Consider the following 27,415-nt stretch of genomic DNA (forward strand, 5'->3'; position numbering starts at 1 on the left):
GTGCAGTTGTCAACCCAGAAACAAAACAGGTGAGCAGGCTGCAGCAGGGGAAGGCCAAATTTGCTTCATGTTAAGGGCCACATATGATAAACTTCAGAGGTTTGAGAGTGGTAATATTTAAGTGGCATTTACATTTTTAAATCTAGTTATGCACCATGAACACTAAACTTGCGCTTTAAGCCAGTGGATTCTCAGTTTATACCCAGTAAGAAGCTGGAAAAAATTTGATATACCTTTTAGTGATGCAAAAAAAAAAAAAAAAAAAAAGGAGCTCAGCCAACTTATTTCCGCAAGTCTCACATTACGTGTCAAAGAGCTGCATGGCCACCCCTGGACTATACAGGCCCCAGTAGATGGGCAAAGTTTGGGGGTCTGCCCATTTCTCTGCTTCTTGGAAGACTAGTCCCTGGACAAAGACAATGGCAACGGATCCACAAAAACCCACTGAATTTTATTTACAGAGAAAGAGAGAGAGAGAGAGAGAGAGAGAGAGAGAGAGAGAGAGAGAGAGAGAGAGAGAGTCTGTATAGAAGTACAAGGCTGGCAGCACAGACTGAGATTCCAGAGGTTGTACCAAGACTTGGACTCCTGAGAAATTAACAGTACAAAAAAACCATAATAAATATTTTTTCTTTAAAAATGGACTGGATTAGAAAGAGGGGAGGGGGAGAGACCTGGTCTCAGCAAATGGCGTGCAGCTGGGGGGAAAGAGGCAGGACACCATCCCCTCCAGGACCCCAGGACCCTTTGAAAGGAAGCGGATGTTCCCCATTCCAGGCCAGAACTGGGGAGGCGCAGAAGGGGATTAGAGGGCGGTTGGTGGAAGGGATTCAAGGAGGGACTTCAGCTGAAAGAGGGGTTCAGGGAAATGGCAGCAGTGGCAACGAAGGGGGCGTGGCGCCCCTCACACAGTTGTCATGACCTTGAGGGAACCCGAGCGGAAGCGCATGATCTTCTTCTTCAGTGCATGGGAGGCCTTGATCTTCACAAAGACCTTGGGTTGACCCCCAGAGACTTTCCCAGGCCCAGAGGCAGAGACCAGCTGTGGGGAAAGCTGCTGGGGCCACACCAGTCCCCCGCTCTCGTCGGTATCACTGGACGCCCCACTGCTGTAGGCAGGGGGTGAGTCCCCATCACTCAGGCTGGACTCGCTGTCTCCGTAGACCAGGCCCTCCTCCAGGCGGCACATGGGGGCTTGGCGGGCCTGTTCGGCCGAGCACTCCGAGTCACTGCCCGCATAGCTGTACCCTGCCGCGCTGACCCCCTGCCGGCTCCGGCGCGGCTCGATGGCACTTCCTGGGGAGGGCTCCTCTTGGCAGATCTCAGCCGTCGACCGCCACTTGCGGTAGCCGCCGGCCGTGTTGCCATGAGAGCGCCGTTGCCGGGCTGGTTTGAGAGCCGCCTCTTCTCGCTCAGCGGTCCCACACTTGACCCCTGGCTTGTTGAGAAGGCTGTTCTCAGACTGAGACCGGGCTGTCTTCCTGGAGCGGGGTGAGCTTTTCCTGCCTGCCCCCTTCTTCCCCGCGGCCTCGACCCCCTCTTCAGTGAAACGGCATTTCTTGGGGGGCGCCGAGACCCGTGGCCGCTCCCTGGGGATCAGGGGGACCCGCTCAGGCGACAGTTCGACAGAGCGGCCCTTGGTGAGAGGTGGGGGCTTCTTTTTGCCCGCCCGGTGAGATTGCTGGGCCCTGGGGGGCTGCTGGGCCGGGATGTACTGGGCCTTCACCATGATGCAGGTCCTGTCCTCAGTCTCGTAAGAGATGGGGTCTTGTGCGTTCCCCCGGAAGGCGGCATCCTCTCTGTCTGGCAGAGGGGACGAGGGGTAGGTGGGTTCATACTGATCTACAGAGGTGGGCCTCGTGTGCACCAGGGCCTGCAGTTTGGGGGGCTTCTTGTGGCTGGGCTGGGGTGGGCTCAAGTCCTCAGCGGCGGCCTTGGCTGCCAGTGTCCTCTCTGCAGCTGCGTCCCAGGAGGACCAGATGCGTGCAGCCGCCGTGGCGCCGCCCTCGTGGCCACAGGGTGAAGGGGTGCTGCTGCCCCTCTCCATGGCTGGGGCATGCTTGCGCTCAGTCTGCGGCGGCAGCAACTCCAAGGGCCTCTTGCACAAGCTGTTCTGCCGGGCCACGCTGCTCTTGGTGGCCGGCTCTGAGCCGAGGCTGGTCCGGGGCTTGCCGCCTCTCACCAGCTGGCTCCGGCGGCGGATGAGTCGCGAGATGTAGTTCTCCACCTTGTGGCAGTGGGAAGCAGCCTCCGAGTACAGCTGGAACTCATTCCCAAAGGCTTCCAGGCCCCCGTCTTGGTCCGGGGGGTAGCCCAGAGCCTGGGGGGTGGCAGAGGAGAAGGCAGAGTCTTCGTACAGGTGACTCCGGAGCAAGGGGTTCTGTAGGGCCACTGCATGCAGAGGGCTGGGGTAGAGGAAGGGGTCCGGTGGGTAGCAGGCGGGCAGCGGCTCTGCGGAGTAGTCCTGGGAGCTGGAATAGGGGGCTGAGAACGAGCGGGGCACTATGCCCCGGCTCAGCCCCTCCTGGTTGCTGTTGGCTACGTCACCTGAGAAAGGGGTGGAGGAAAGAGAGAGGCAGACGTGGGCTGAGACAGCCTGGCACAGCGCTTCGCAGGCCCAACTAGGACTGCTTCATGCAGCCTTTTTTTAAAATGCAGACTCTTATTTGTCATTCAAGGGCAGGGGTGCCCAAACCCCGGCCCGGGGGCCACTTGCAGCCCTCAGGGGCTCCCAATCAGGCCCTCAGGGAGCCCCCAGTCTCCAATGAGCCTCTGGCCCTCCAGAGACTTGCTGGAGCCCATGCTGGCCTGATGCAACCGCTCTCAGCGTGAGGGCGACTGTTTGACCTTTCGCGTGAGCTGTGAGACGAGGGCTCCCTCCACTACTTGCTGTTTCACGTCTGTGATGCAGCAGTGGCAGCGAAGGAAAGGCTGGCCTTGCTTTGTGCAAGGCCTTTTATAGGCCTTGAGCTATTCCAGGACCTTCATTCATTCATATAAGTTCCATCTCTAATACATTCATTTATGTAAATTTATGCAAATTTGAAATGTAAATTAATTTTTTCCCTGGCCCCCTGACAGCGTCGGAGAGATGATGTGGCCCTCCTGCCAAAATGTTTGGACACCCCTGTTCAAGGGCATAAAACTTAACACGCTGCAGATGGCAGGTGCAGGCTTAGAAGAGGCCTTCCCTCTTATACAACAGGGAAAGCCTCTTCCGATAGGTGCGCCTGTCATAGCAGGGACGGCCTCCTCTCAAATCTGCCTGTTCTTTGTACAGCTGCTTTTATTCATATGCAAACGTTTGCAGAGTTAGCTGCTCAATGAACAGACCTATGATTAACTGACCAAGTTTTCTTTCATGGGGCAAAGACCTCATTCATTTTCCCCTCCTCCCGCTCAGGCTCCTGCGGCAAAACCCCTCCTGTTCCCATGCCCAAGCCAAGATCGTCTTGAACTGGACACTTTTTGTCAATGTGGAGGACAAAACAGAATCAGCAAGCCAGAGTGGCCCCATTTTGGACACTGTCTTCCCACCACGAATTGGCTTGAGAGCGTAGGGGCCGCATAAAATGGCTGCCCACTCCCCCACAAAGCCACCGCCATCCAAGACGACCGGCTGACCCTCCTCTACATCCATCAGCCCACCCCGCTTACTCACCTACAGACTTGGGGCGCTCGCTGGCATAGCCGAGGCGGGACTCCGCGTGGCCAATCCGAGAATAGGACCCCGAGGCAGATGGGAAGCCAGAAGAAGAGTCTCCAAACCCGGACGCCGGGGAATCGGACGCCACGGCTGACTGTGGCCCCTCGTAGAAACCTGGCAGGAGAATCAGCACCCGAGATTTTAAAGTTCCTAAGTCAACCTCTACTGGCCGGCCCAAGCAAGGGGGCTGACCCTGCTCCCAGCTTTGCCACCACAGTGGACATGGGGCATTTATCCCATGCCAGCCTGCCAGGGGGAGAGAAGCAGGCAAATGCCACACCATCTTTGGCCGGTGGTACAACAGCCACTCTCTCTGCGGATGCTGCCTCTCCTTCTCCCACAGAGGAAGAGGAGAGTTGAAGAGGATGTGTGGAGGTGCAGAGAACCTAAGAACAGCCCCACTGGATCAGGCCATAGGCCCATCTAGTCCAGCTTCCTGTATCTCACAGTGGCCCTCCAAATGCCCAGGGAACAGCCCCACTGGATCAGGCCAGAGGCCCATCTAGTCCAGCTTCCTGTATCTCACAGCGGCCCACCAAATGCCCCAGGGAGCACACCAGATAACAAGACCTGCAAGGCCTCCTGGGAATTGTAGTTAAGAACATAAGAACAGCCCCACTGGATCAGGCCATAGGCCCATCTAGTCCAGCTTCCTGTATCTTACAGTGGCCCACCAAATGCCCCAGGGAGCACACCAGATAACAAGAGACCTCATCCTGATGCCCTCCCTTGCATCTGGCCTTCTGACGTAGCCAGAAAGAAAGGAGAGTAGAGAGAACAGGAGAGGAAAGGAGAGTAGGGCCAGAAAGTAGGGCTAGAAAACATTCAGGGAGCAGGAAGAGAAGCAGCAGCAGTGGATAGCAGGGGTGGGCAGCAGGCACCCCCTTCCTCAGCTAGCCTCATGGACAAGCTAGCCCTGCCAGCACTTCTTTTTCAGGTCAACATCATGCCGACATCAGGGCTCCCTTTCCCACCTGAGCTGGGCCAGCTCTCCGTCTCGGCCGCCTCCCCGCAGCTCTTTTCAGGATACAGCCTCAGGAGCCCCAGCTGCTGTTCCAGCTCCCACATCAAGCCAGGCAGGCCATCCTGCAAACCAAAGAGGAGATTTTTTTATTGCCTCTTTACGAACCAGAATTTTCTATTGTCCCCTCCTCTGATGGCAGTTCAGCCCAGCCCTGGCGACCAGAACCTCCTCTTCCCCAGCCTTTAATTAGAATTCCATAAGGCCACCACGATGGTGCAGGCTGCAGTGGCAGGTGTATCCAGCTTGGGCTGAAACCCCGGACAGCTCGCGCTCATGCAAGAAAGAAAGATTCTAGTCCTCATTGTTACACCGAACTGGGAAGAACCAAAACACGGGCATGCCCTGAACACTTTATTTGCTAGTTGTTTGATACACTAAAAATAAAGAATACCTGACTAGGACAACCCTCGTAGCAGGATTTTTGCTCCGAATCAAACCTTTGCCCAAAGTGGCGCTGCAAACGGCCATGCCCGTGGGAACCCCCCACCCACAGCCAGCCCTGCAAGCCCAGCTATGTGCAGCCACAGATCCCGCCGCCTTTGCCTCCCAGCTGGACCTTGAACCCTGAGCACCAGGAGGAGTATGTGTGTTGGAGCTGAGGTGGGGGGGGAGACGGGCACCAAGGCTGCCGGGTGACCTCTGACCTCCAGACAGATGGGTGGGCAGTGGACAAAAGGGGCTCATTTAGGAGCGTCACTCAAACTCCCCGCAGAGAGACAAAGGGGTGACAGTCTCACCCTGCAAAGGGAAAACAGTGGGGGAGGACGCTGGAAGCACCTTTGTCGTGGAGGCTGCGGTGGCTTCCTCTGGCCAGCCCTCCCCACAAGCCAATGTCAAGGGGAGGTGATGGGAGAATGGCCACATGGCAAAGTCCCTTTCCTGGGTCAGGCCTGGCAGCATTGGGGTTCCTCCAAGCAAACTGGAATAATAATATGGGGGGGAAAGCCTCCCTGTTTACCAGCGACAATGTCTATTCTCTGTCCTCATTTCTGGGGTGTCCTGTAAACACTTTGTTGGTGTCAGTTACTGGACTTGTTGACCTTTAGGGATCGGCCGCTTCTCCTGGCCTCGAGTGGTCAAACCTCTGAGTGGGAAAGGGCACATCGCCTTTGGTGTTCCTATAGTTAAATGCACCAAGTTTGAAGAGACACTTGGCCAACAGTCTGAGGCTAAGAGGCAAAGAAGGAAGGCCCACAGCCAGGGAGACAGACCAGGGACAGACTGCACCTGCTCCTTGTGTGGAAGGGACTGTCACTCCCGAATCGGCCTTTTCAGCCACACTAGACGCTGTGCCAGAACCACCAATCAGAGTGCGATACCAGAGTCTTTCGAGACTGAAGGTTGCCAACAGTTAAATGCAGGCACATGAAGTCTCGGTGGTGCCATGAAGCACATTGCCTGCCATGACTCATATACTGATGCGGAGGTATATCTTGGAGTGCTGATAGCATCGCACAGGCTTCCTAGTGACTTTGTGACCCATGTGACAAAGAACCCTTTGGATGGTAAGTGAGCAGAAGGCTATTTCAGGGCTGGTCCATCCACAAGGATGACCAAGGCAGTCCCCACAGGTGGAGAATTGGGAGGGAGCGCCCAACTGCACTGGTTTTGCTCCTCTTGCACCTCGGATTTCCCAAGGATGTGGGGAGCGGAACAGCTGATGGAGAGGAGAGGAGGGGTTAGAGCATCTCAGTGGAGCAGAAAAGGGAGGAGAGTATTGGGCTAGAGTGTCTCAATGGAACAGAAGAGAAAGGAGAGGGAAAGAGCAGCTTCTTGCTGTAGCTCACCACTCTCCTCCACACTCCGGTGCTCTGTTTCTACTTGTCCTTTGCAAATCCAGGGAGCAGCAGAAGGAAGAGACACAGTGGAGGCAGCCACTGGTGCGTCACTGGGTGGGGGTGGGTGGGAGGGAGGCTGCACTGGGACTCCTATCTTAGGAGCTGAGAGGCCTTGGGTTGGCTCTGGCTGTTCCAGAGATCCACCAGTGCAGCACACAGTTGAGCACAGGCCCTGCAGTGTGGCCTTTGGCGGCCATGTCTGACATGCGAATAGGTGTCTTATGAGACCTGTAAAAAGATGAAGGACATGCAATGATCGAGTTGGGGCACCACCTCAGTCATGTACAGGTGAGGAGGGGGAAGGGCAGGTTGCCGTTCTGGGCTGCTCCTGGCTCGCAGTTATGCTTTGCAACTCATTAGAAGACTCCAGCATCAGTGCCATTTGCATGATTAGGGCCTCCACTCTGAAGACACAGCGCAAATTAGCTCAGGTGTCAACTGAAGCGTGTCATGGAAGTAGCAAGCCGAAGGGCAATTTTAAATCTGCATGAATTTCCATGAATTAGTGCATGTGAAGGAGAGGGGACTGAACGCGGGTGAAATAGGTCAGCCAAGATTTCACAGCGAGAAGCCCCAAACCCACTTTTCTTTCTGCATTTGCCTCTTCTCCAGATCTGGGATGGCCACTGGATTAACAAAAAGGTCCCCAACATTTGGATCGTCCCTCATCCCTTTTGCATTGTACCAGAGTAATAAGGGATGTCTTTTGCAACCTGCACAGTAACCACCTTTAAATCTCACATCCTGGGTGGTCAACCTTGCCTTCTTTAAAATCAAAAACATTTTACATCCACACCTTCCAAATTTTGCACCGTGAAAAGCGGATTCTTGTGACCTGTGTATAGTTAGGCCAGTGATGAAGACACGCAAAGCGATATTGTATTGTCCTTGCGGCAGGGACTCTGAGCACCGATTGGCCAACAAATGCAATGGCACAGAACATTGCTGAACCCCCTCTCTCACAAGGGAGGGCTCATTCCATATACCCACAAGCCATGAAGGGCAGAAATGTTGATTTGTTAAAAATGAAATATGAACAAGTCTCAGGACACCACTTTCTGCTCTTGCCAGCTACTTGAACCAATATTTACGTTTTCTCCCAGTGAGGGATGTGGCCCTGCTGCCCCTTGACTGTGTGTGTGGGATAAGAGAACTTGGTGTGGCAGGAAAGGCTCAAGTAGGAAACCCAGCATGGAACGAAATGGATCGATTCCTTGCCTTTGCAATCCCTACAGAGTGATTGCAGCAGGCAACAGAGGTCCTTGATGGCACATCCAACAGCCCCAGTTATTCTCACCCTGGTTTTCCCCAACCAGAAATAGTCTAAATTTAGAGGAGAAATGAAGACGAGCAAAACAGTGGAGGCAGAAGGGAGTGGAAATTAAGGAACAGAGAAAGCCAGTGCAGATGTCCAAGGTGGAATCTCTCCCTGCACAGGACTTCAAGCCACCCGTGATTTGGAGGAGGGGTCGCTCTTCCTCCTGCAACGAAGCCCACCCCTCCGCTATGGATGGCTTCTGTGTGTGTGTGTCCATTTATCACACTACTTGCCACCAACAGGGCCAACCTGGCTCCTTCCCCAGGGAATTCTTCAAAGACAGATGCAGGACTGATGAGTAATTCCAGCACCCAGCCTGGCTGCTGACGAGGAGCAGGGGGAGATGTCACCAGGATCATCCCATCTCTGCAACATATTTTCTCTCCAGTCTGTCCCATCAATATGGATGGGGCTAAACTGCCAGAGCAGCTTTTCTTATTTTATGGGGGGAGGGGGATAGGATGTTGAGTGCTGAGGAGGGGGTCCAATGAGCTGCACGAAACAGACATGGGCTGAAATAATGAGAATCCAAACTTCTCTGTTGACAAATTAATTGGGGCACCTTAATTAATCTAATGGTGCCGCTTCACTTCTTCTGCAAAGCAGCACCAATCTCTCTGGTGAAGGGGCTGGAGGGCTCCCCCGTTCCTCTCTGCCTGATCCCATCACCAGCCCCTATCAGCTGCTCCAGATGTCTGCAGTTTGGGCACCAGCCTGCCCCAAGGAGGTGGCAGAAAAGGACTTCTGAGGCTCCCGCCCCCGTATCAGTTCCTGTCCGCCTGATTCCCCATGGCAAATGGATTTTTAGCCATGTAAATTTCCTTTTCTCCTGATCCTCTTTTCTCTCGGCTGTGGCGGCTGTTCTTATGCCTATAAATTTCTAATCCCTTTTGGAATCCTGTTAAGCCCGAAGCTATCTGGTCGCTAAGAAGCGCCAATATCCACAAACATGCAAAATCCATGCAAATGAGGTTTTTTTTCCAAAGCCAATTGCTCACTAGAGTCGGCCATGAAAAGAGAAATCTCACCCCCTCATCAGACTCATTGGACTGACAAGCTGACCTGCTGTCATCAGTTCTTTGGAACCGACCAATATTTGCCTTCATTTTTCACCTTACTCTGAGCTCATGATCCCAGAACACTGTCCAGGGAGCAGTGGCGTAGCTAGAGGGGGTGCAAAGCACTAAGTTTTGCAGGTGACTAAACTGCTTCCACCACCCAGAATGGCTCTGAAGGGGAGGCAGAGGGGCCGCTTGCACGGCATGTTCAGGTGCCTGCAAAACTTAGTGCTTTGCACCCCATCTAGCTACGTCACTGCCTGGGAGCAAGCCCCACTGAATTCAGAGGGACATGGCTGCTTCTCATAAGCCATGCGCATGACTGCAAGAATACAAAAGCAGAGAGTGGCCCCAGCACTGGGCATATCTGCAACCCCACAGTAAAAAATAAGTACCTGCACCTCATGATCTAGGAAGATGCCCTGGGATCTCTTGCAATGCATCATAAAGCAAAGTTTTCTTCCCCTTTTTTGAGAACTTTTTTTCTTCCCCTTTTTTGAGAACAAGGCACCCAATGACACTTGATTGGTGTAGTTTTCAGCACCAACAGAGAGGTTTCTGCACATGGTACGTCATTCAGCACATGGAACTCACTGCCACAAGACATGGCGATGGTCACTAGGTGGCATTAAAAGCCGTTAAAAATATATACGTGAATGGTCTCTCTCCACTGCTACAAGCCAAGACACTTTGGTGGAGCCTCCATATTTAAAGGCAGTCTTACACAAACTAGGGAGAGCGGCTGCCTCTGTGGCCTACTGACGAACTTCAGAGTAGCCGCTGGCTGATCACAATATTGTATATTTTTGAAATGGCTCCCGCCTTAATTGCATTGGTTATGACCACCATTATCTGTAAGTTGCCCAGAAACCCTTGCCCTGGATATGAAACATGTTTCAGGCAGGTAGACAGATCTCTTGCATTGCAAGTATGTGTGCTGGAGAGGAAATGCAGACCATCCCAGCCCCTTTTTGTCACCCCCCCCCAACTTGCCCACCTGTCAAATCGAAATCTAACCTACTTTCCACCTAGCATGTCAGTGGAGATTATTCCAGCTGCAGCTACAATAATCAGGCAAGCATCCCTCAAGGGAACGGACTGGATAACTTCAAAGCCAGAGACTTAACAACAACAACAAAAAATTCCATGCACTGCAGTGACTTATTCCTCTTTGCAAGCAGAGGCTGGGATTAGACTCCTCCCCCTTCCCTTTGGACCCACTCCTAAATGAGGCCCCCTTCTTCCCAGAAAGTGGCTAATGCAAGTGCTCACTTTTGGGTACCAGAGAGCGGCTTTAACGTGATAAGGGCTTACATCACTCTGGCAAAGGTTTGCCTGCTGGAATCACAGAGGAAGGCACCAACGTCTCCCATCTGGGAGGGCAACTGTATGGGTCAGACCCATGTGATTTAGGAAGACGAACTGCAGAGAACTCTGTGGGGCAGGGAAAGGATGGCGCTTCAGACAACACATCCCCTGCGGAACTGGCTGCCACAAGATGTGAAGGTGGCTTTAAAAAGGGGATCCCTTAGGCACTTGCAAGCACTTGCAAGACCTCAGGCGCACACAAAGCAATCTGCGGCTTGGTTTAGCAGAGCTTCTCAGTTCACCTGCAGTTGACTCCTTTCCTAGCAAGCGGAGGCCTGGTTGACTTAGATTAGCATTTAATGTTTAACTTTCAAAACATGGAAATAAAACTTTATTTTCTTTCTTTCTTTCAGAGCATATTTAGGATTATAATCGGGCACCATTAAACTATCTGTTCTGGCCTTTTTCATATGTGACAAAGGGGTGGGGCTTCATTTGGGGTGGTGAGCCTGAATTTCTTGGCCAGCCCCGAAATGCCTGCTGCCCTTTGGTCACTGGATGTCCAGCAAGTTCTAGCCAGGTGGACACAGAGATATTCTGTTCAAACACCAGATTTTTTTCCCCCAGAAAGCCCAGATTTCTCCTGCCTTTGCATTGTAGACAATACCTGCACATAACAGCACATCCACTGCTGTTTCCATTGACTTATGCTCCTTTAATACACTTGAATTGAAGTGCCACATATAAATTTAGTCCATCATCCTTGTTGAAAAAGCAGAAACAAGCAACAAGAAAAGCGACGTAAATGCGACTTGGGGCATGAGTGGGTTGGTGACATCACAGACACTGGCTAATTAGTGCTGCCCACCGACGGCTTCTGCTGCAAATCTGCAGGAACTGTGTTTCCTTCCGTGGTGGCTTGGGGATCAGTAGCCTTCAAATCAAAATCTGGCAGCTTCACTGCCCGCACCCTTCTGAAACTTTCCCCTGCAATCATGGGAGACAGAGTCTTGTGGTTTTGCTTTGCTTTTTTAAAGGTGAGATTTCTTTCCAGGACTCAAAACGCTCTGTCAAGGCCTCGCACAGCAAGAGCACACAGCCTTGGCGGCAGCTGTGCTTCTGCGTCCCCGAATGAAAGGAGCTATTGCTGCCGGGACCAACGGTGCCGCTGTCCTCCCCAACCCGCTGCCATGAGGCAAGGGGGGGGCAGGGGAAGAAAGACAACCCTATAAAATCTTGTCCACTAGAAGCTCGGCTCCTGTGTTCCGAGGGGGAAATGCACATAACGGTTATGTGTGGTTTCCGGAGCTGAACAGGGGAGCGTGCGCACCATCGCGGCCTGGTTTTCAAAGGCTTTGCCTGGCAACATTCCTCTGTTATCTTCAGGGGGCGTCAACAACAAGGGCCTAGAATCGGGCAACTGCCAACAGGTCACAGGTCAGAAAGGGGACATGCTCGGCGCACACAGAACAAGGATCCCTTATCACACGTTGCCAAAGGCTCGAACCGCCTTCTGCCTCACAAGACCAGGGAGCCAGCGACTTCCGGATGGCCTGCTTCAACCAGCACAGCTTCCCCGGACAGCGGACAAAGGATGTTTTCCCAGCTGTACTGGGAGGCTCTATCAAGGACTGGAGTGGCACCTTCGGCATGAGAAAAGTATGGAGCTTCCCACTGAATGACAGCTGCCTCTCAAACCCCCCCCCCAAGACTGCCACACTTATTTACTCTGCTATAGTGCACCCTCGTCATTTTTGTAGCCAAGAAAGCTAATTGTTGGGGGGGGGGGAGTTCTAGTAGAAAAAAAACTCCAGAGCTGCAGGGCCAGCCCATTGTTGAGGCAGACTGAGGCAGTTGCCTCAGGCAGCAGACTGGTAGAGTTGCACTTCCATCCACCAGTCAGCTCCAAGCTCCTCCTCCTCCCTCCCTCCCTCCCAGTCCCTGCACTGGAAAAGGAAGAGGGGGTGGAGTAGGTGGGAGAAGAAGAGAGTGGTGAGCAGCAACCTCAAAGACACTCTAGCCTGCCACTCTCCTTTCCTCCGTGCTTCTGCTCCGCCCCTCTTCATTTTCCAGTCCAGAGACTGGGAGGAGCAGAGGCCGGCACAAGGACAGGTAAGGGGGGAGCATTTGACACACCACCTCTAGTGCTGGGAAGACTCTGGGATCACGCGGCTGCACTGCATAAAATGGCAGCCTGCATCCTGGGGTGTGGTGGGGGGTCTTTTCCCCAGCCCCACCTTGGGAGGCTGGGTTGAAGCTGGTGTCTTGTGCATGCAAGCAGGTTCCTCCGCCGCCCAGCTACTCAATGGCTTCAGTCAACCCCGGGGCCTCCTGAGATACCACGTTAATGTAAACACAACACTCGCTGCAACCCTATAAGGCTCCTGGCAACTGTGGGAGCGGAAAGGACAGGGGCTGCCCCAGAGGCGTTTTTCCACCGCGCAAAATGTTTTGGAATCCAAACACTTTGCACTGCTTGGCCCTGAAGAATTTGAAATGAGCACCGTTGAATAAAAGCGCCAAGGCCCCTCGAAGCCACGGACAGCAACCCCCTCAGGAAGACCACCTTGCAGAGAGACCCCAAACCCCAGTTGCGAGCTCAGATCCTGCCTCCAGAGACCGAGTTGTTCTGTTTTGTGCCCGGCTATATTTAGAAGGCTCCCCTTGGCATCTTCTGCACAGCTTCCCACCTCCTCTGTGTGTCTTTTTTGGTTGTAATTGTGGGAGAGATTTGCATTTTTCTTTTGTTCTCCTCCCAGCTGTTTCCTGAGGTCAGATGGGGGAGATGATGCGATACAGCAGAATCAGGATTTTGGAGGGGGGGGGGGATGAAGAACAAGGAGACTTCTTTAACTGCATCCGAAGCAGGAAACCTGCCAGGGAGGTGGTTGGACGGGAGGAACGAAAGGGCCAGTTAAGAAGGAACTGGAGACTGCAGAATGTTGTCCGTCTGCAGCGCAGATACCCGTGTCTAAGCCGGCCTTCTCAGGAAGGGAGACTGGAGAACAGAGCCAAATGGATCGAACGAGGGATGAAGTTTTAGGGCACAGTGCGTGGCATAGCTAAGTAACCTGTTGGCAACCTTCAGTCTCGAAAGACTGTGGTATCGCGCTCTGAATGGTGGTTCTGGAACAGCGTCTAGTGTGGCTGAAAAGGCCGATTCGGGAGTGACAATCCCTTCCACACTGGGAGCAAGTGCAGACTGTCCCTGGTCTGTCTCCCTGGCTATGGGCCTTCCTTCTTTGCCTCTTTGCCTCAGACTGTTGGCCAAGTGTCTCTTCAAACTGGGAAAGGCCATGCTGCACAGCCTGCCTCCAAGCGGGCCGCTCAGAGGCCAGGGTTTCCCACCTGTTGAGGTCCACTCCTAAGGCCTTCAGATCCCTCTTGCAGATGTCCTTGTATCGCAGCTGTGGTCTACCTGTAGGGTGCTTTCCTTGCACGAGTTCTCCATAGAGGAGATCCTTTGGGATCCGTCCATCGTCCATTCTCACGACATGACCGAGCCAACGCAGGCGTCTCTGTTTCAGCAGTGCGTACATGCTAGGGATTCCAGCACGTTCCAGGACTGTGTTGTTTGGAACTTTGTCGTGCCAGGTGATGCCGAGGATGCGTCGGAGGCAGCGCATGTGGAATGCGTTCAATTTCCTCTCCTGTTGTGAGCAAAGAGTCCATGACTCGCTGCAGTACAGAAGTGTACTCAGGACGCAAGCTCTGTAGACGTGGATCTTGGTATGTTCCGTCAGCTTCTTGTTGGCACGCCCACCCCCCCGGGTGCCAGAAGTGCCTTTCAGAGGCCTCCAAGACATCCCCTCAAGGCATGGTTCCTGGGGCATTGTACCCCTGAGAAACCAGAAGTGACATTTTCATGCCCAAGGGGAGGCAGGAAGCACAGGGGGTCCTTGGGGTGGCACAGCTGGGATGGCATTGCTGCCCCCCCAGCTGTGCCGCCCAGGGTCACCTGAATCCATAGACTCCCCTCCATTGCCTCCCTACTTAGAACTGCTGAGGGTGACTTACTTGGAGTCTTGGCAACCCCTAACAGGGGTGCGTCTGTTTCTTAGACCTTTATGACCCTCAAATGTGGCCTTCCCATTGCCCCTCCTCTCATTTCTGGTTCCGAGTCTCTGGCTGCGAGTGTCAGTGTGTCAGGCAAACTTAGATGGGAAAGAAAGAAAAGAGAGAAGGCCACGTTTCGAGTTGGTACCTTCAGGGTGACAAGAGCGAAGAAACTGGGTTTTTACAGCTGGTTCTAATGTTACACATCGATCAAGGTTCCAGACCTCATTGTATTTTTAGACATCTATGCCTGTCATGTGCATTCCCAGGTTTTGTTGTAACTCAGGTGGTGCCTTTGTGACAAGGCAGGATTTGGGGGAAAGGCTAAATATAAAACCCAGCACTGAGTGCGGTGCTCTCTCATCCTGCCAGTCAGTTCATACATCAGTGAGACACATAAGAACATAAGAACAGCCCCACTGGATCAAGCCATAGGCCCATCTAGTCCAGCTTCCTGTGTCTCACAGCGGCCCACCAAATGCCCCAGGGGGCATACCAGATAACAAGAGACCTCATCCTGGTGCCCTCCCTTGCATCTGACATAGCCCATTTCTAAAATCAGGAGGTTGCACATACACATCATGGCTTGTAACCCATAATGGATTTTTCCTCCAGAAACTTATCCAATCCCCTTTTAAAGGTGCCCAGGCCAGACGCCATCACCACATCCTGTGGCAAGGAGTTCCATAGACCAACCACACGCTGAGTAAAGAAATATTTTCTTTTGTCTGTCCTAACTCTCCCAACACTCAATTTTAGTGGATGCAACCTGGGTCCCAGTCTTGTGCGTGTCTCCCTTTGGAATACACCTTTTAGAACCAACTTCTCAATAAACATGCAAAGGCTTCCACTGAACTGAGATGCCGAGAAGCTGGCTGTTCTCTGCAGTGGTTTGAGAATCTCAAAGAGACGGTCCTTCACCCAAAGCTGATCCATTTTTAATGACGACCCAATAGATTGAACTAGAAGTAAACTTCACGGAAGTTCTGGGTGATGGAGCTGTGAGCGCAGTCTGGCTGAAATTCACAGTCAAAGGAACTCCAGTCTGAGTGTTCAGCATTTTGACGCAAGCAATTCTGAAGCCTGAAGGTTTTGTTAGCAGAAGGGCGCAATCCTAACCCACTTTCTGGCACCAAGGTAAGGGCAATGCAGCTCCGAGATAAAGGAACAAACACCCCCTTACCTTGAGGAGGCCTCCGTAACTGCCCACCTACTGCAGGATGAAGCACATGCCCCCCTGTCCTGCCAGTGTTTACGTTACATGTGCTTTTATAAATTTCTGAAATGCAAAGGTAGGGTTAGGGCTGGGAGAAGAGGCTTAGGATAGATCACGTGGGGTGTGTTGCCCAGTTACAGTGGAATGCAAATCACCAGGCAGTTGGCAACCTTCAGTCTCGAAAGACTATGGTATCGCGCTCTGAAAGGTGGTTCTGGAACAGCGTCTGGTGTGGCTCTTCCACCGTCGGAAGCAGCCCCTGGCGTCACGCTCTACGCCAATTGAGCAAAGACTTATAACCGGTAACTGCTGCTTCCCGTGTTGTGCCGACGCCGTATGGCAAAGTTGGAGTGTCCTCTCCAGTGGACACTCCAACTTCGCCATATGGCGTTGGCACAACACGGGAAGCAGCAGTGACATAGCATCACCAGGACACAGCAAAATCACCAGGACACAGCAAAATAAAACAAAAAACGAACGCAACTGTCCAGAGATGCCAGTGACTGGGACGCATTTGACTACACAATAGTCCAGGGTGCAAATACCCAAGTACCATTGCAGCTGCCTCAGCAGTCGGTCAGGCCTTGTCTTAGGCCCTCCGTATGAGTTGGGGCTCCTGGCATGTGCCCCACCAATCTCTAGCTGTGGAGCCACTGCTGTCCTGGTTGCCACCTGCCTCACCTCTGAAGACGGAGACCCCTGGAAGAGGACGTCCAAAGGCCACCTGAGCGCACGAGGAGGAGTAGATGGGAGCAGCTATTCCTCAAAGTAACCAGGCTCCAGGCCACCTTCCGAACAGTCTCCAAGGGCAGCCCCACCGACAAGGCATTACTCAGTCCTTGAGACTACCAAAGCACAGAAAACGGTGGCTGGAAATCAGCATGTCCCTCAAGTCTATAACACCATGGAGCTGCTCATGAAATGTATTGAGCAGGGGCCCCAAGGACCCCAAAGGGACTGGCTGCTCTTCAGGAAGGAGCAGGCAACCTTTGCTCAGGCAGGGGAAACAAAGGAGTCCCCTCCTAATAAGGGAGGGGGGAATGCAAGGGAGTGTAAAAACCCGGGGAGGGGGGTTCAAATGAGGCTGGGGTCTCCCAGGTCTCCCTTGTCTGCCAATCCAGTTCCTTCCTTCTGCTACTCCCAGCAGGGAGTCCTTTTGGAACAGATACACCCCCTCCCCATAATAAATCCAAGATAAGAATCCAGACAGAGGGAGGCCCAGACTCTCTATTCACCAGTCAGCAATCCACTCAGCCACTCTCAGCTGCCGAGGAAAGCCAGGAGGTGTTGCTGCTGGTGGAGTTGAGGAGAGAAAGAACACAACCCCCCCCCCAAATTAAATTGCCATAGCTCCTTCCTCCCTGAGGAGTCTTATAGACCCAGCCAGGGTGGGGGCTCCCATTTCCAATCTCCCTGCAAATGGTTTATATTAGCAAAACACAACAAAGGATCATTTCAACAGCTTAGTGAACAAATGAGTGCGTGGGGAGGGGGCTGCCTTTTCTCCCACCCCAAAGTCATCAGTTCTGGACTGATTCCGTTTATGCCACGTGTGTACACACACACACACAAACACACTGTTCCTCCCAATGACTTCATCTGAAACACAGCCATCCCTTGACACTTTTGTCAGGTTTGGGACCAGAGCGCAGGTGAAAGTCAAAAACGGACGAAGGTCAAAGCAGAGCCTGATGCAGCTTGAAATTTATTTTGGCCAGCAAAACACAGAAATAAATAAGACCAGCGAATGTGTGCAAAACCTAAATAAATAGGAATAAAAGAAAACTAAACATCAGAATGTTGATGGATGTCATGGAAGGTTGGATGAAAGTGGGAACTATGCCTGTAATTGAAAACGGCTGAAAGAGGAAAGCGATGAAAGTCAAGTGGATAGAAGCGAAGGGATCGCTGTAACTACACCTATAATCTCTGGATGGTCTTCAAGATGACAAACAGCCCAATCCTATCCACACTTTCCTGGGAGTAAGCCCCACTGACTTTAACGGGACTTACTTCTGCACAGACATGCCTCGGATTGGGCTGTAAGGCTGCAACCCTCAACATGATTACCCGGGAGTACACCCTATTGACTTTTGAGCAGGGATGCCTGGGATTGCGCTGTCACTTTATTCATGTCATTCCAGGCAGAAGAATGTCCCACCTCTGGGCTGCAGCCAGACCCAGGCAATCCCACTCAGCAAACAGAGGCAGGGTGAACTGGCGTCCAGGGTTAACTAATCCACACTTCAAGGCATCTTGGAAAGGTTCTGACCAGCTCACTCCTTTGTCACCCCCCCTTCTTAACCAATCTCTAACCTCCCCCCTCCCCACCCATCATTCTGAGGAGCTTTCACAGGAACTTCAATTTACATGCAGCAGAAGCAAATACATACAAATGTAAGTCCCAGCCCCAAGGAGTTTACAATCTAGTATGGAAAAGACAAGGGAGGAGACAGTCACCAGAACTGTCAATGTGGGCAAACAGCATCCATGGCTCAGGGAAGCCCTCCACCTTTACCCCAGTTACCCCCCACCCCACCCTAAATGGCCCAGCAGCTTCTTGACCACTGTTTGCCCCAGTGTCTCTTCCTCCCCTTTATTTGCTCCCAGACTCATCTTCACAATCACTGCCATTCTGATAGTATTTACCCTTCTCTCCATGACTTCAAAGCTTCCAGATTATCTCTGTGGCCCCAAAGATCCCTGGGCTTTGTTGTGTTTACCTGACCTTCCTATTTAGCTGTGTCTATCCCTGCCATGCCCAGGTCATTCACCTCCACTCCCGATACATGCCAAATGGACCAGAAATCTTACGTGACATTCCTGAAGTGACACAGTAAAACTGTGGCAGAAGAAGGCTTTGACAAGCACCTGATGCTCTCCTCCTTTTCAGGAAGTTATTTACATAGTCAGTCTCTCTCTCTCTCTCTCTCTCTCTCTCTCTCACACACACACACACACACACACAGCAGAGCATGTTGGCAACCTTCAGTCTCGAAAGACTCTGGTATCGTGCTCTGAAAGGTGGTTCTGGAACAGCGTCTAGTGTGGCTGAAAAGGCCAATATGGGAGTGACAGTCCCTTCCACACCGGGAGCAAGTGCAGTCTGTCCCTGGTCTGTCTCCCTGACTAGTGATAGCTGCATCTAGTGTGTGGCTAGGAACAGCGTCTAGTGTGGCTGAAAAGGCCAATCCAGGAGTGACAATCCCTTCCACGCTGGGAGCAAGTGCAGTCTGTCCCTGGTCTGTCTCCCTGGCTATGGGCCTTCCTTCTTTGCCTCCGACTGTTGGCCAAGTGTTTTTTCAAACTGGGAAAGGCCATGCTGCACAGCCTGCCTCCAAGCGGGCCGCTCAGAGGCCAGGGTTTCCCACCTGTTGAGGTCCACTGCTAAGGCCTTCAGATCCCTCTTGCAGATGCCCTTGTATCGCAGCTGTGGTCTACCTGTAGGGCGCTTTCCTTGCACGAGTTCTCCATAGAGGAGATCCTTTGGGATCCGGCCATCATCCATTCTCATGACATGACTGAGCCAACGCAGGCGTCTCTGTTTCAGCAGTGCATACATGCTAGGGATTCCAGCTCGTTCCAGGACTGTGTTGTTTGGAACTTTGTCCTGCCAGGTGATGCAGAGGATGCATCGGAGGCAGCGCATGTGGAAAGCGTTCGGTTTCCTCTCCTGTTGTGAGCGAAGAGTTCATGACTCGCTGCAGTACAGAAGTGTACTCAGGACGCAAGGACACCAGAACAAGGAGCTCACAATTCAAACTGGAAAGAGTGGACATTTCAATACCAGTGCAATGCACTATGTTTTGCAAAGTGTTTGAAAAGGACCAGAGCAAATATGCTACCATCAGCACTAAGTGCAGAGCTGTGGGACTGTGGAAGGGCAAGATGATATCAGATGCTGGGAGTGTAAACAGGCCTAACCCCCCCCAACCCGCCAGTCTCGGAGACAAGACATCTCAGGAGGCATCACCAGCAGGGAAAGCTGACTCAGCACTATCGCCATATACTCAGCAAGTTGATGCAGGCAGCAGGGCTGGAACGCCTAGTGATTGTGTACAGGAACTTGGATGCACAGAGTGCATGAGTGTGTCGTCTGCCCCGTCCCCCCCGCCACATCTAATCAACTTCCCCTCCAACCGTTCATTCACCAAGTCTGCCTTGACAGTCACTGGTTTGTGTTTGGCCAGTTCTAGACCAGCCCCACACTGTCCTGTGAATGCTCCTGACAGGAGGGGAGGGTCCCGAAGCCAGGCAACAGGGAGCGGGAGGGAGGCAGGCCTGCCCCAGAACTAGCTGAGTGCATCCTGCTTTTGGTGTAGCTAGAGGGGGGTGCAAAGCACTAAGTTTTGCAGGGAGCCTCACTGCAGCATGCAAGCAGCCCCTCCCCTCGGATCCATTCCGGGCAGTGGGAGCAAAATGGAGGCATTCGCCCCTGTTTTGCTTCCATTACCTGGAATGGCTCCGAAGGGGAGGGAGAGGGGCTGCTTGCACGCCGTGGTGAGGCTCCCTGCAAAACATAGTGCTTTGCACCCCGTCCAGCCATGCCGCTGCATCCTACGAGAGACGACAAGCAGTGTGACTTTTTTTTTTCAGCAACAAGACACAATGGAGACCATTCCTTGGCCTTAAGGCTATTCAGGGGACAGAGTATAGAGCCTCTCATTGTGTGCAGGCAGTGAAGTTCTAGCAAACAGCTGCCATCTCTTTCTGCAAGTTATCATGTGCAGGCAATAGGGTCGCTGCCACCCGCACATGCAGCCCATGTCACGCAGCGCACTAGTGGTGTCACCCCCGTGAGTTCATCACATGGTGGGTGCGGTCCTTACCCCCATCACCCCTAGTGACGCCACTGTGTAAGTGTTAAAAGCAAGGGGAAGTGGAGCCATCTAAATGCTATGACTTTGATCCCCAGCTCTGGTAGCGGATGCTGAAGAGTTTACTGGCTGATAGGGTCAAAAACCACCACCAAGGCTAAGAGAACCAGGAGGGGCTGAATGCCCTTCACCAGGCAAAGCTCATCCACTACCGCTGGGGACCCGAGTCCCTGATGGCATGGAAGAGTCACATCCTCGCACATCAGTGCCTCTCCAATACACCAACAGAGGCTGTCTTCCATCCATGTGTGTGTGTCCCCCCCCCCCAACTTTTGATGTGAGGCGAATGGAAACTGGGAATAGGGTCTCCTCCTCCCTCAGCTGTGTCAAGCCCTCTCCAGAGATCCTCACCTTGTGTCCACATTGATGCCTTTTCAATGCTGGGCCATCCCTTCTAATTCTTTCAAACTTCAAAAGCCACCGTTAAACTGGTTTTATCAGCTGCCTTTGTTTGATACTGCTTGCACCTTAATTTGCGATGCCCGAGAAGCAGTGATGAGGGTACCCATTTGTTAAATAATGAGCAAACAAACCAAATTAAGAAAAAAAATCCTCTCGATTTCTAATTATTTCTTGCATATTTACAGACTTGATGGTGCATAGTCGTCGTCCCCCAAAATTACCTACAATCCACATACTTATATATCACATGTGCATTATCTCTCTGTGTGATATAAACACACACACACACACACACACACACACACACACACACACACACACACGGCATCAGTATGTAAAGTGGAAGGATCCCATTGGCTAGTAATTGCTTGTTCCATTTATCCCCTAGCCAGATTGCACGTGCTGGGATTTTTACAACAGCTTTATAAATGGTGCCAGAGATTTTAATTAAATTGGGAAGGGTTGAGAGAGGGAGAGGGAAAGTACATGCAAAATCTTTTTATGGAATCGGTGAAATACATGGCTAACCTTCCCTATATGGGGAGCTCAAAGACAGAGGCCCAGAGTTCTGTGGCTGGCATTCAACCACAGAGTTTTCAATATGGTAACCCCACCTGGACACCCCCCCTTTCCCCTGGGGGCTGGGGATAAGAATAGGCCCTCAGTTTGGCTGTACTTGTCATAAGAGGCGACTAAACAGCCACCGGGTAGATGGGACTTGTCAGCCTGGGAAGGCAGCTCATCTGAAAGAAGGAAAACTCTGATCCCAAACCTCCACTGCCTTGTGGCTACATCCAGTTATGGAAAAGGCTTCAGGAGTCAACCTTGAGGCAAAATCCGGAGCCGGAGTCCCTGAGGCAGTTTGTGGCTGTACACAGTCATGCTCTGGCAACTCCTGCGACGCCGCTGGAACCAACCGTATTGGCCTCTGCCTTTCCATTGGACCATTTCAGCGATGTGGAGAGGGGGGATTTGCTGCTTGGGTAACAGCCTATCCTCCATACCTGCTTTACCCAGGCTTCGCGCACTGGAGAGGACACTCTGTTCCAGAACCACCATTCAGAGCGTGACACCATAGTCTTCCGAGACTGAAGGATGCCAAGAGAGAACCTGGACCCCTAAATCCTACAAGCATTATAAGGACCCGCTGCAATTACTCACACATGAAAAAACGCACGTGTTCAGAAGCAATCATTTCTAGGCTTCCAGGATCGAAGGCAAATAAATCAGTTTCTAAGCATCTGAGGCCCATGCCCCTCTACTTAAGAGTTTGCTCCTGCTATCTTCTCCACCACTTCGGCACGCCCACATCACTCAGGGGGAGGGAAGGGAGGCCAATGCTGTGGCCAGAATGATGCACACCAAAGTGCTCAGTGCACGCGCTAACCCAATTTATTCTCGACACGGACCGCATGACACATTCTCAACGCACACTGGCTGTGGGCTACGCAGTTGCCAGGGGTTTAACTTGAGAGGTCTCAATTTTTTTTTCTCTCTAAATAATCCACAATTTTCTCTCTGCATTAATATTTCATAGGGAATCACAGAGGAGCTGCCGTTTCAACCACGGGTGGTGAAATATGAACACTTTCCCACTTAGAAATAAGCATTTATTTACCATGAAGTGTGTCGAGGGGGGGATTGGGGGAGGTCCAATCACAGCAAATGCTTCTCTTCGCCATCCTCTCCCCTCTTCGAATCCTCCCAGCAACAGAACCAACATATAGGGAGAAAGCAGCCAGCTCCAGCTTGCGCATTATGAGATGCCCTGTTCGCTGCTAATGAACTTTCACATCCTAAAGATGTGCACCCCTTAACAGTGAAGGAGGCCAGCCCAAGAACTCTGTGCATCTGCAGCAACATGTCCATCACTATCCTGCCTCTTCCTCCTACTCCCTGGATTGTAGGCGCTCTAGCCCAGGGGTGTCTAGCCCAGATAAAGAGCTTCTGGGGGGGCCACATCTGGTTCGTGGGCCCTGTGCTTATCTGGCCCCCACAGTGGCGTAGCTAAGGGGGTGCAGGGTGTAACAGCTGCACAGGGCAACAAGCTTTAGGGGAGGCAACAACCTGAGCTTGATCATAGTGGCCAAAATTGTGAAAACTTTTGTATTTTCAAATAATACCATCATGTAATATACCATTTGATAAGGAATTTAATGCAGAATGCAATGAAACAAACCGTGTCGAGTGGGCAGCAAGCTGCTGGGGGAAGGAGGCAGATTTTCCCCCATTTTCACTTTTTAAAAGCCTGGGTGTGAACTCACTTCCAGGGCAGCATTTTGAACGATGATGAGGCTACACAATCATTAGCTACACACTACTGGGCTCTCCCAGACCTGTCCTTTCAGCAGTACTACTTCTGTCGAGGCTCTGAGAGGGAAGGAGGACTCAGAAGGAAAATAGCTCTTCAGGGTAAGGGGTGAGACCAAGAGGGGTGAGAGAGGCAGACACTGCCAAGGTGCTGGGAGAGCCCAATGATCACACAGGGCTTCCCTTTCAGCAGTGCCACTTCTGCCAAGGTATCACTTCACAGACCACCTCGCAGCTGCTGCGTTGCGATGGTGCTGTGGCAGAAGAGGCGCTGCTGAAAGGGTGATAATTGGGCTCTCCCAGAGCATAACTGGGCTCTCATATCTTGAAAATGTGATCAAGATTTGCACATTTTCTCTTCTGCCATTTGCAGCCAATAGGTTTCTGTGTAAGACCAAAGCGCTTATATCTGGCCATCACCTGCTTAATGACATCACTTCCTGTGCAATGTTGTTCAGCCCTCAGCAGGTGCCGTGAATGCTATTTGGCCCACTATATGAAAGGCCTCATGGATGAGCTAACCCTGGGTTCAAGCATAACTCATCTGCATTTAGTGATCATCGCCTGCACTTGTCAACACAGGCTGGTAGTGGCACTCCCAGGGTGTCAGACCTGAATTTGTCTCTGCTCCACCTGGGGAAGCTGCCAGGGATCAAACCCCCAGTAGCTCTAGCACCACTGAGCAAAGAACAGCCCCTGCCCCGAGTCCACCTATGTGAGGCTAGATCAGGAGCTACTGTTAGATCTCGGGATCATCTGCGGTAGAGTGGGAAGAATTTGTAACTTCCCACAAGGTTGGAGCCAGTCTCTGGCCCACCATGACTGGTTTGGCCAGCTGCTTCGGGGGCACATATAGCCCTCTTTTGGCTGCATAAGGCACAAGTCAGAGAGCTGAAGAATCCACAGCAGCCAACCAGAGGCCTCTGGAGAAGCACACCAGCAGGGCATGGAGGGAATAAACAGTCCCACACCAGCTGTATGTCTGCAGCCAAATGTCATGGTTCCATTAGCAAAGGATGATCTTCCAGGAACTTCTTAACATTCTTTTTAGTTTACATTTTTTGTTGTTGTAAAAACAACATTGAAGCCAGCGGTTGCCACCACATCTTGTAACAGCAAATTCCATACATTGTATGTTTTATAGAGTAACTTTTCTTTCTGTCCTAAGCCTGCTCTTAGAGGTCTAGCGTCATAAGAGACAGGTCAGAAAGGAGAGCAGTCTCTCCATCCCTTATCTCTCAACCATTCAGAATTTCCCAAATCTCCAGGTTGCCCACCCCCCTTGTAGTCTTCTGTTTTTCCTTCCCCAGCTGTCTCTCAGATCAAAATCACCCCATTTTATCCACTCAGAGCACCACGACAAGGGAACCGGGAACCCAATGCAAGAAAAGGCCTCAATAGTGGCATAATAGCTAAGGGGGGCACATTACCCCAGGTACCAGGCTTTGAGGGGGTGTCAAGCTGGGGGGCCCTGCTGAGAAAGAAACTCCTCCAGAGTCCAGGAGGTGGTCTGAGGAGTGGGGAGGCTGCGTGTGGCCTCCCCAAGACTCAGACCACCTCCAGGACACAGGGGGGGGCTTCTTTCTCCAGCACAGCCCCCCCAGTTTGACACCCCCTCAAGGCCTGGTACCTGGTTTTCAGACCACTTCCCAGACATGGGGGAGGGTGGTATTAAATTTAATTTTGTTGTGGGGCGCATTAAAAATGTTTGTGCTCTCCAGGTCCCAGATACACCACTGGGCCTCAATAACCTCTTTGGAGATATATCAATCTGCATCATGGACATAAACTAATTTCCAAGTCTTTCCCTCTTTCCAGGGAAACCTCAGAACTGTAGCATTGACCAGGAAAGGAAAGTCATGCCCTGAGAATTCTCAACAGCCGCAGGAAACAACCATTCCTAGGCTCATTTAGGGGACCTGTGCCAGTTGAACTGGTATGAAGTGAACATGAACGTGAACAGCACATACTCTCTGGTAGCCCAAACTCGGGTGTAAGGCTGAGAAGTCAGTCAAAAGAGCAACCTCCATGCACTCAGAGGCTGTGCGGTTGTGAGACCTGTGGCAAGGCTGTTGGTGGGACATTCCAAAGAAAAAAGATTTCCAAAGGGTACAGAGCGCCACAGCAAGCCAGGAAGCAGGGCCTGAAGGGAGTGGCCATCCTTTGGGCATCCAGAATGCAGGGATACACTGCTCCTGAACATGGAGGGGCCATTAAGTTACCCGGAATAAAAGTCATTACAAAATAAACCCACTCTCCAAGTTGCTATTTCTTCAGCAAACAGAGAATGACAAGGCCAATGTAGCCAGGGGACCAAAGAAAGAAGGAGCCTCTCAGACCACAGGGCCTGCTTCATATCTTGTGGCAGTGAGTTCCGCAAGTCATACTAGAACCCCTACCCCCTACACACAGTAAATAAAGTATCTAGTAGCTGAGGGAGGGGGTATACAATCGGTGGCTTCCCTCCAAAGCTCTTCCACCCTTTGGATCAGCCCCATTGGAGGCAGAGGGCTTCCTCCTCGCAGTCTGAAGGGGACCACAGCCTCCATCTCTAACTGAGACGTCCAAGCTGCCCGATCCTTCTTCCCCCGTCCAAGAACTTCCTTTACGCTGCCCGTTTTGTCTGCCGCGTGGAATCAAAGGGACGGGAAGGGGCCCCCACGCCCCCCACTCAAAATGCGAATAGAGAGCCCAATCCTATGCGTGCCTACTCAGAAGTAAGTCCCATCGTCGCCAATGTGACTTACTGCCAGTAAGTGTGGATAGGATTGCGCCATAAACGGGGGGGGGGAGAGGTCTTGCCAAGGATGGGGAGGCGACGGCCCCCCCCCCCCCGCAAATCCAGGAGGAAAGCCCTGGCGAGTAGGGATCTCCCTCGTTCACAAGCCCAGAGCAACACGCACACGCCCCTCCCCAGACTTTGGCAAGCCCTCCCCATTAATAACATGGGGGGCGAGATGGACTCTGCCCCCACCAACCCTCCCTCTTCCATGGAAGCCTTCAGCTCTCTGGACTCGCAGGCAAGAAGGGGGGGAGCAAGGCAGCCCAGACTGAAGCCCCCCCCCCGCGTCCAGGAAGCACTCTCCCAGGCAAGCCTGCACAGGATCGCACCCTTCGGAGGTGGGGGAAAGAATGAATGGCTCTGGCAAGCCTCGCAGGCTGCCTCCCCGACGGACCCCTCGCCTGGCCGCCAGGAAGCTTCCCCCCAAACCCCGCAACATCCCCTATTCCGGATGCGTCCCGGATCTCCGCGCAGCGAACCAGGGGAAGGAGAGGCGCTGGCTGGCTGCCTGGGAAGGGCTCCTGCGGTCCGGACAATGGGGGTGCCTGCCTGCCGTCCCTCCCTCCATCCAGTGGCGTAGCCAGAGGGGGGCGAAGCGCTAAGTTTTGCAGGGGGCCTCCCCGCAGTGTTTGCGCCCCCCTGCCAGAATGGCTCCGAAGGGGGCCGCTTGCACGCTGCGGGGAGGCTCCCTGCAGAACGCAGCGCTGTGCCCCACTCTGGCTACGCCATCGCATCCCTCCACCTTCCACCGCTCGCTCACCAGCTGGTCCTCCGGAGCCGGCTCTCCTCCAGCCTCGCCCTCGCCCTGCTTGCTCGGGGACTCGGTGGCGAGGCGCAGAGCCTGCCGCACCCGGCGCTCCTGCCTCTCCCGCAGCAGATGCAGCTCGCACAAGCCGGCCAAGGTGCCTTCCAGCCAGCCGCGGAGCCGGCTCCGCTCCGGGCTCACCGGGAACGAGAACGCCCGGATCATCTTCGCCCGGCAGGCAGCGCCTTCCCTCCGACTCCCGCTCCCAACAAGCGCAGCGCAGCGCAAACCCCCGATGCGCTCCGGCTCCCGCTGCAGCTCCGGCGCTGTCACCGACTCATCTGCATAACGGCGCTCATTGGCCGGCCTTCGGGGGCCTCATTTGCATCCCCTGATGCCATTGGCCACCTCGCGTGCTGCTATTTGCATGGCCACGCCTCCCATTCAAACCATTGGTCCCCCGCCCTCACTTCTCTTTGCATAAGATATCGGAGGCAGAAGCCATTGGCTTATCGGGGTTCGCTCGATATTTACATGGCCACGCCCCCCTGCATAGCCGTCCTGGTACTCCGGCATGAGTTATCTGGAGTGGCCACGCCCAGGTTTAACACCATTGGCTTAACTAAATTTATATATTTGCATGGCCACGCCCCCGAATCAAACCATTGGCTGTCCTGGAATACCCTCGAATAAAGCCATTGGACAACCTGCAAAAAATATTTGCATAGCCTCGCCTTGGTCCAAAACCATTGATTCGTCAGTTGCGCGTTATCTG

The 27,415-nt window shown here is 52.8% G+C and overlaps 1 protein-coding gene across 1 annotated transcript; it reads right to left on the reverse strand.

The window, feature by feature from the left end:
- Window positions 1-904: 904 nt before the first annotated feature.
- Window positions 905-26,865, reverse strand: DACT3 (dishevelled binding antagonist of beta catenin 3). The gene is made up of 4 exons (XM_066638132.1): window positions 26,656-26,865; window positions 4,686-4,792; window positions 3,662-3,735; window positions 905-2,547 (listed from the first exon to the last, which is right to left on the reverse strand). Exons 1-4 carry the CDS (start codon window positions 26,863-26,865, stop codon window positions 905-907), a joined length of 2,034 nt encoding a protein of 677 aa, XP_066494229.1.
- Window positions 26,866-27,415: the final 550 nt, after the last annotated feature.

Source organism: Tiliqua scincoides, chromosome 10 (assembly GCF_035046505.1).
Source record: "Tiliqua scincoides isolate rTilSci1 chromosome 10, rTilSci1.hap2, whole genome shotgun sequence".
Lineage (NCBI taxonomy): Eukaryota > Metazoa > Chordata > Lepidosauria > Squamata > Scincidae > Tiliqua > Tiliqua scincoides.

What these genes read in the sequence shown, in the direction of transcription:
- DACT3 (XM_066638132.1), bottom strand. Translation starts at nt 26,865, where the DNA reads ATGATCCGGGCGTTCTCGTTCCCGGTGAGCCCGGAGCGGAGCCGGCTC. An exon ending in GAGACGGAGAGCTGGCCCAG is followed by an intron (nt 3,736 to 4,685) that starts CTCAGGTGGGAA and finishes CTTCCCATCTGC; the next exon opens with CTCGGGGTCCTATTCTCGGA. An exon ending in CGAGCGCCCCAAGTCTGTAG is followed by an intron (nt 2,548 to 3,661) that starts GTGAGTAAGCGG and finishes CCCCTTTCTCAG; the next exon opens with GTGACGTAGCCAACAGCAAC.